Source organism: Populus alba, chromosome 6 (assembly GCF_005239225.2).
Source record: "Populus alba chromosome 6, ASM523922v2, whole genome shotgun sequence".
Lineage (NCBI taxonomy): Eukaryota > Viridiplantae > Streptophyta > Magnoliopsida > Malpighiales > Salicaceae > Populus > Populus alba.
The window spans coordinates 9,438,832-9,448,089 of record NC_133289.1 but is presented as its reverse complement, the minus strand read 5'-3'; the positions used below and the strand labels follow the sequence as shown (position 1 = coordinate 9,448,089).

The following is a 9,258-nucleotide window of genomic DNA, read 5'->3' as shown; positions in this document are numbered from 1 at the left end:
TTTGATGTTGTGTTTATTTGGGATTATGCTTACCGGTTTGTTTTAGCTGTTTAGGTTAGGGGTTCCTGCGGTGTCAGAAAAAAAAATTCTATCGCTAGATTGATATTTGGTGTGGTAAAATTAAATGAAAATTTATTGATATAAAACAATTAAAGCTATGGGGATTGAATTTGAACAATATACAAATATGCAACTCTTTTTTCTTACTAAAATAGAGATGAAATAGCACGGGTAAGGGAAAGGTTTAAACATTTTTTGTCAAGGTTTTTTTTTTCAATTCAATCCTTCTTTACATTGAGTATATTTAGGTTTAAGCTTAACATATTTTTTTTGTTGCCTAGATATGAATTCTGCAATGTCGAGCAAAAAATCCATTATGTGATGATGCTTAATTTTGCAAAATAAAAATTGATTTTATTGATCTAAAACAATTAAGGCTTGGGGGATTAATTTCTAACTGAAAAAATACAAATTTTCAAATTTCAAATTGAAAACAATTAAGGCTTTTATAATGGGAAAGCTGTTGGTACGTGTATTTTACATGCTAGTATATTAAAGAAGCCATTTTGTTTTGGCGGCGTTAACGGCTTCCTCTGATGTTGGAATGCTATTTTTCTTGGTGGTGTTCAAAGCGTCTCACTAAGGTCATCCAGGTGTGGCGGCACATGTAATTGATAGAGGTGCGTAATGGCTTCTATTTTTTTCTTCTTCTCCTGTCTTTTCTCTTTCATCTCCTAGTTTTCATGTTTATTCTCTCCTAAATAGCAAGGGTCCTATCATTTTATATTTATGTCAAAATTAGTTATATTTTTGTTTGTTATTTATTCCTTTCTAATTAAATATTTTTTTTTTTTTAATTTCATCACTTGTCATTGGGTTGATTGATAACAAGTCTTCATGGTTTTTTTCTGACATGCCTTTCCCGAGGCTTGAAATGCTCTCTAGTTGACTTTAGTTTTTTTAGATTATTTTTTAAAATTAATTTTTTTTTTAATTTCATCCTTTAACATTAAAGATCAAGCTCGTAATCTTTTTTTTTTTTTTTATGAGATTATCCTGATTTCATTACATGGATTACAAAAATTTGGTAAGTTATCATAGGTTGACTCCGATTTTTGTCACTTTTTAAAAAAATACATGTTTTTTGTTCAATTTTCCCTTCAACAATGAGTTTATTTGAGAATTGAGCTTTATAATTTATTTATTTTAATTTGCTTTTTATAGGATTATCTTAATCTCACGACTCGGGTCATAGGTTTGGTAGACTTACCCGAAGTGACTCAGGTTGGTTTTTTTATCATTTTTTAAAATTATTATTTTTTTCCATGTTGTTCTTCAACATTGTATTGGTTAGGAATTGAGTTTCATATTTTTTTTTTCAATGGTGTTATTCCATTCTCGTGAGCCAGGTTGTGTGTCTGGCAATTTAACATGGATTGACTTGAGTTTTTTTATCTTTTTTATTAATGAGATGTTTTTTATCGTTTTTCCTTTCACCATTTTGTTGATTAGTCTTAGATGACTGAAAATTTTGTTTTAGATATTATTTTATTAAATTGTATTTAATTTTTGCTTTGCTATCAAGTAAAATTATACTTTTTCATAATATTGACAAAATATTTTTTTTTATAGTATTGGCAAGAGTTTATTTTATGCAGGTGTAAGTATTGGCATTTTTTTTGTTCGGTTAATTTACTATCGTTGCACTTTTTTTAGTCATGTTACTCAATTAACTGAGCTTATTGAACCTTGTCGAATATATGACTCAAGTTTATGATTTTTCTTACTTCTAAAAATTCTTATTTTAAATTTGTGAAGGGTATTGATTTGGTTTTAATAGTGTGATATTAATGTGATAGTGTAGTGATTGGGTTTTATTAATGGTGGTGGTAGTTGGTGTAATTAAGGTTGTTAATTTCATTATGTTCAATCTAGAATAGTTGATCTATCTCATACCATTAAAAAAAAAAAACAAAATAACTTGAAACAAATTTCATCTCGCTTTGAATCTCGATTCATTATGGATTTCTCAGCCAAATTCTAGACGAGATGTTCAAGTTTCATTTCATTCGTTCTGTTTTATGAAGTGTTTTCTTAGATTAAAAATCTATGCTTTTTTCCTCTAATTTTATACTTTAACAATTGATTAATTAGAGATTGAACTTCATAATTTATTGTGGTGTGCTTTCTTTATGGTTTATCTTAGTCTCATTATCTATGTCATGGATTTAACGGGTTAACACAATTGAATCGAGTTTTTTTATATATTTGTTAATTAAATCTTTTTTAAGTTTTATCATTCAACATCTTCAACATTTGATTAATTATGAATTAAGTTGTCATTTATTTCAATTTGTTTTCTATAAAATTATCTTAGTCTCGTGACTTAGTTATGGATTTTGCCAATTAATATGGATAGACTTAGGTAGTTTTATAGTGTTCTTTTTTTATATTGATTTCTTTCCAATTTGTTTTCTATAAAATTATCTTAGTCTCGTGACTTAGTTATGGATTTTGCCAATTAATATGGATAGACTTAGGTAGTTTTTAGTGTTTTTTTTTTATATTGATTTCTTTCCAATTTCATCATTGAACAATGAATTTATTGGGAATTGATTTATAATCTGTTTTGATTTGCTTTATTTGGGGTTATCTTGGTATCATGACTCAAGTCATGAATATAAAAGGTTGACTCGGATTGATCCGGTATGTTGCAGTCTCAATATTTTAAAAAATGATGTCATCTTAAATTTTTTTTTAGTCAAATTATATTTTTACAAGTTATCCAGGTTGTCTCTGGACTTGTTAAACCAATCGGGTCAACTCTTACACGGTTTAAATTTATTTTTCACTAAAAAAACAATAGTTATGCTTGGATGTTTCTTTTTACGTTAAAAAAAAAAATTTCATCTGACCCACAATATAGTGTAAGTCAACGATCTAATAGTTATTAAATATGAATGTTTAAATTTTAAAATTATATTTAAATACTTGACATTGTGTTTGAAATTTAAATTATATAATTTCAAGTTAATTTATCTTTGAATTTAAATTGAAATTATATATATTGAATTAGTATTTTGAATTTTTCTTTTATATATATATATATATAGTACAACCTAAAACAGCACGTTAAAATACTCCAAAATCAAAATATGGAACGCGAACCAGAAAAAACTTTGGGTGTAATGGGGTAATAATGTTGGGTAAGCATTGATGCGTTTCTACTTCACAGTCTCAATCTAGCCCTACTATCAGATGGGTTAATGCACTCAAGATTAATCATGTTGGAAAGTACTTGAACTTAGACTGCCTTGTCAAGTTGCGTCAATGAGTTATCATTTTTTATTTAGTTTTCCTATAAAAACAATTAAATTAATTTTTTTAAAATTAAAACTAAAATGGGTCCCAACCAACCAATTTCAATTTGGTTCCGTTAATTTATGTAAAAAACTGGAAAAACCTGTGTATAATTTTTTGGGATTGTTTTGGGCTTTTGTGACTTTCGATGGGCTTTCGTTTTTGAAAGCCTTGTAATTAGTCCGAAAAGTTAGAGAAGATGTCGGAATGCACTGGATGTGAGGGAAAGAAAAGTGGTGGCGCGTCAATGCCGGTAGAAAAAAAATCTTACGGATCTAAAAAAATAAAATCGACTAATTTGTAGGAGATGACCAAAACTATACAGACATGCTTTCTAGCAAGATAGAGCAATGTAACATTAATTATCGGAAAAACTTTAAGGAATATCTCGCTTATTAGGCTTAGTAGTTAAAAATTACTTATTAGGCTTAGTAGTTCAAAATTAAGACTCTTTTACCCCTAGTGAGTGATTAAGGCACAGATTGAGTTTATATTATCTCTTCCATTGAAATATGAACGGGCACAAAGTGGAAGAAAAACCTTCCAACCAAATAAATATCTCATTACCAATTTGTTAGTCAGTATAGATAATAATATAAATTAGTTCTATTACTTCATCTAATAACTTAAATTTTTAAATTGAAATGATTATTTGATATGATATTAGAGTTTTGATAATTAAAATTAAACGGTCATGAGTTCGAATCTTACCATTTTTTATTTATTTGATAAAAAATTAAGCACAAGATAATATAGGTATGTACAAGTTTCAAGCCTAATAAACTTTCACTTGAAAGGATATGTTAGAGAATAATATAAATCATATTATGAAACCTCACTTAACAACTTAAGTTTTTGAATTAAAATAATTTTTTTAACACTCGGTACTCTCACATGTTGCTCTAACAATTAATTAATTAAGAAAACTCAACATTTGTCTAAGTTAATCCAGTGGCCCTAATCCAAAAAATTTCAAGACTATATTTTCCCAATACCATATCTAAAATTAGATGCAAGGGAAACCTTGATCCAATTGAATTTCACCGAATCCTCCAGTCCCATACTAAGCCAATTTACTTCTTTCTTTCTTTCTTTCTTTCTTTTATCGTTTTACCTTCTACGAAATTCAAAAGGGTTTCGGAGGCCTGGGCAGGTATAAATTGAGAGAGAGATTCCACAGAGTGTAAAAGACATTTAGCCCAATTAGAGCCAGCCCAAAAGAATTTGATTATCCAAATGAGAGATTAGAAATAGCATGGCAGTGTATTAGTACAAAAGTCTTTGCTAATGACATCCCGTATTATTTGGTGGCACAAAAATACTGCCCTTGTCTCCTCCTCTCCTTTTTTTTTTCCTTTCATTTTCATGATATATTTAATCTGTGTGGGAATTCATTGCTTTTTTTTTTTTTTTTAGCTTGTATGCATAAACGAGGGTAACTAGGATTATACACAAAGGGAAATTGATATTGGGGGGAAAAATGCATCTGCTTTACATGACTAATAAAAACTTTGCAAACTCTTATATCCATAGTCCAAAGAAAGGAAAAGGGATAGAAAAAAAAAAAGGAAAAAATTAAACAAAACACAAATCCCCTAGTGAACCAATGGGATGGAAACGAAAAGGAGGGCTTTTAATTCATGCTCTATGGTAACAACATCGAAAAGTAGGCAACCAAGACCAGCTATGGCTAGGCTGTGACAAAGCGATGGTGGTGGTGATGGTGGTTGATGGTGGTAGTGGCAGTTTCAATGCTAACATGGAAAGGTCTCCAGGCTGAAGCGGTGAGCAAGCAAAGGTCTTTCCACCCAAGCTTGAGGGTGCCCTTATCCTCTGCTAATGTATAACCATCAGAGGGAAACATGCCAAGTAGCAAATTGGCCTGGTTAGCAGCATTTCCAGCAAGAGAGATGCATTTGAACCCAGACTGTTGAAGCTTTTCCCTCCAGTTGTGGAACTTGACATCCCCACTCCTGGAAGGCCCTCCCACAGCCAATACATTGCGTATCTCTCTCGATAGCAACTGCTGTTCCACTACATGCCTCTCCTCGCTCTCTTCCCCGTAGCTTGCTCCCAAGGAGTCGAACAGTGCGGAGTAGTAATGCACGGCCTCCACAAACCTTCCCAGGAAGGATCCCGCATGGCTCAGGTCCTGTTCTACCACTGTCACTACTTTCGGTGCCAACCTGCAACAAAATCCACCCGCCCCATCCCATTAGCAACTGCGAGCATGGTGCATTTAGAACCATTATTGCTGTATATGTAGTGCGTGCATTGGTTTATTATTAACAAACTAACCTAGCTCATGGATACTGGAACAATGGCTGGCTATTTTATGTAACAAAATATATACATGGATATCATCAAATCACGGACTTCTCAATGCAAATTCAATATAAATAATATGGTGATGTGTATGTGAATCCATAATCCAATATTTCCAAAAAATCATACTCCAAGAAAAGGAGTAAGTTTGTAGTTATTATCATTAGCATCTACCCTTTTGACATGAAAACAAAACTTATTTAGCTGATCAGCTGCTACAATTTGCAGTCACTGCTATAAGTCAAAAAGAAATGCTTTTTTTTGTATAAGAAAAGAAAAGAGGAGAGACTTTATTTGTTATGGGATCTTGTGAGTTGTGAATAGTAAAAGATGATGAAGCACATAGTTACCTTTGCAGCAGATAAAGCATATTTGTATCGGAACCAGTGACATCGTAAAGCGAGTGTTGCAACCAGTGGACGGCAACAGCCTCACTCTTGCTAACATTAAGCCTCTCGGGGTTCAAATTTCCAACTTTTTCGGCCACTGGAATGAACTCGAAGGGAAGTCCCAGTTTGTTTGCAAAGTCAGACAAACGTTTCCCAGTTGCTTCAAGAGCCTCCGTGGAAGTCCCCAGCCCCGTCAAGCGGACATATGGTGGTCCACCGGGCCTAGATGCTAGGATATGAAAGAGGCCAGGCCACTGCAAACCTTGCATGATGTCCAGATCTATGATGTGAACTCTATCTTCCCTTTCAAACGCTTCTTGAATCGCTTGGTTTGCTGTGAAATGAGAGAACTTGACAAAAGGGCTAATTCCGTTGAACACCTGAAAGGCCGAAGCCATCTTCTGGGTATGGCTTTGAGGCATTGAAGGAAGCGTCGCGTATATCCCCAAGCATGAGCTGACCAGCCTCGCTGACATAGCCTCCGAGAAGTACGCAGCCACACGCTGCGCTGAAGTTCCAAAAGGCGTGGACAGCTCCGAGATCTCAAGTAGCATCTTGTTAGCTTCCTCAAAATTATCAGCTGAGACAGCCTCCGCGCATTGGAGGAGCAAGGTCAGAAGGTGCAAGCCTTCCTCGTTTCTCTTTTGCTGCCGCATCTCCTCTTTCTTATCTCGACTGGCAGCTGCTGATGAAGAGGGAGGAGGTGTGCTACTGGCTACTTGTGTCTCCGCAGATGATGATTTTTCCTGCTGCTGATCTTGTGCTTGTTGTGGAGGATGCCCTTGATTTAATGCTAGAATAGTTGGTGTAACATTGGAAGTTGAAGATGGACTCTCTTGCTGTTGCTGATCATGAACAAGGTGGACTTGTGGCTGCTGGTGTTGCTGTTGGATGTTTGGTTGGCAAATGAGAGGTGGCGTCGGCCCCCAGTTAGAGTAGTGACTTACAACATGTGAAGAAACTGGAGGAGGAGCGGAATTGGAGACATGATCAAGATCAAGAGAGAGGCCGGAAGGGGCATGCCCTTGATTATAATTCCTCTGAAACGGCAATGGCACTGCCGCCGCCTCCTTATTCCTTCTCCTCTCCACCGGGTAAATATTGGCCGGGATTATCGGGTCTGTCAGGGACCGGAGCCTGTACTCGAGAAGGGAGGCTAGATTGGGGTTGCAAGGGTAGATAATCTCCCTCACATTCTGAATGAGCTGAGGAACGGACACGTTGGTGGAACTGTGGAGCAGGTCCTTTATGATGCCATCAATCCAGGCAGTGGCGGGTGCGGCATCTTCCATAGAAGGAGGCGTAGGGGTAGAGGCAGAGCTGGTAGTGATAAGGCCGGGTGAAGGGACGGCGTTCGAACGGACAATGTTTCTTTCTCTTTCAGGAGGGAACAAGGGCAGACCAGAGAAACCACATACGGCTGGGAGGTGGGATTGGTTGTCATTACAGCTAGTGGCTAAGTTGGTCGATGGCGTAGAGGATAAAAACCCAGAAACGGACACAGAAGCAGACCCGGCTGATGTAATAGCTGTCAAGTTCGTGGAAGAAGGTAACATAGAAGTCATAGTGGAGTAGTTGAGGAGTGGATATAAGATTGGGTTGAGGTTATTAGGGTTAATATTGTTGTTAGAACAACTAGTAAAAGAAGAGGCACCGATACCTCTAGTCATACCAATAACATCATCATTATTATTGTCTGATATTGAAAGTGAATAGACGTTGGTGTTACCACGAGATAACCTCTGATTTAGAGGAGTCATTGTTGATTGCACTTCCATCATCTCCGAAGCCATCCTCTTCCTCACCATCCTTCCAGTTGCTGCTTCTACTACTGGTATTGTCGTTGCTTGGTTGCCGCCGTTGGTGAGCAAGGAGGCACTCGTCAATGAAGCAGTACTGGCGTTGTCGATGTTGCTGCAGCTGCCACCGCTATTATCAATGGTGGTGTTGTTGATACTAATGTTGTCGTTGCTAAGTCTACCGAGTAAATACGAGGCCGCTGCTGCCATGTTGAAGCAACACTGTGCTGGTAGTGTGAGGAAGAGGCTCCAGATTATGAGAAGATGCACCCTGGATAAGCTTCAACTGGCTGTCCCTGATCTTCATGGATATAAATAAAGGAGGAGAAAGAGAGTTGCTGGTATTCGTGTGTAGGTGAGGATTCCAAATCTTGCTATAAGCTAGCACCTAAAAACACAAACACGACCTCCGAAAACTTTTTGGTGGTATAAATCCCTTCGATCTACTACTAGAATTTAAAATGGTATGCGTGGCGTAGCCTTGCCTTTTGGATGCTTCTGATGAGTCTTCTCGTAACTGAGAAATATTGAAAGGGTAACTTATTTGAGAGTGGTGGGAGGGAGTGCGCGCGCGCGTGTGCGAGGAGGTGCCGCTGCTTCTTCGCTGCTAGTGGCAACGGAGAATGTGGGTGGGCAATTGCGGATGGCATTTAGCAAGGTGTCTTATATATACGACTGCTACCTGTATTGCAGAGAGAGGAGAGGGAATGCTCATAAATCTCTAGCTTAGGCAGCCATGTTGTTTCTTATTGATTTCGAGGGATTTAATAATGTTAATTAATCCTGTAATTAATGTAGAAAGAGCAAGAACATAGAGGGAAATGTAACAAAACAAAGGCAAAAGCAGAGCAAGCAAGGGCATGTTGGAGATGATGGGATCTGTTCGTAGTTCGTCGTTGCTTGTTTGACATTTTCACAATCACATCCCACCAACGGCTATTTCAATGATCTTAGAAATCAAGACCGCCACCACTCCCAGTCCAATGCATGCCCAATCTCTTCCCTTCCCTCTTTTATTACTATTAATTTTTTATTTTGTTTTGTTTTGTTTCTGTCGACCAGAGTATCAAACCACGTTTTACCAGTGGCCGCTCCCTTCCCCTTTGGATTTTCCCTAGCGTTTAGTCAAATTTTATATAACTATATTTATAGCTTATTCGGTGATGTAATTTGGTTTTTTTTTTTTTTAAGTGTGTTTTTTAAAAAATACTCTTTGAAAATAATATTTTTTTAAAAAATTATTTTTAATATTTACATATCAAAATTTGATTTGAAAATATTAAAAATATAATTTGAAATAAAAAAATAAATATTTAATTTTTTAAATAAATATTTTTTAAATACAAAAACAAACAAGAAGTAAGGGAGAGTTCTTTGCATTTACA

General features: G+C 35.8%; 1 protein-coding gene across 1 annotated transcript; it reads right to left on the bottom strand.

Annotated features, from left to right (window-relative positions):
• Window positions 1-4,829: 4,829 nt before the first annotated feature.
• On the bottom strand, window positions 4,830-8,712 carry LOC118048227 (protein SCARECROW). Its single transcript, XM_035057822.2, has 2 exons — window positions 6,036-8,712; window positions 4,830-5,546 (listed from the first exon to the last, which is right to left on the bottom strand). Exons 1-2 carry the CDS (start codon window positions 8,081-8,083, stop codon window positions 5,051-5,053), a joined length of 2,544 nt encoding a protein of 847 aa, XP_034913713.1. The 5' UTR covers window positions 8,084-8,712; the 3' UTR covers window positions 4,830-5,050.
• Between the last annotated feature and the right edge of the window lie 546 nt (window positions 8,713-9,258).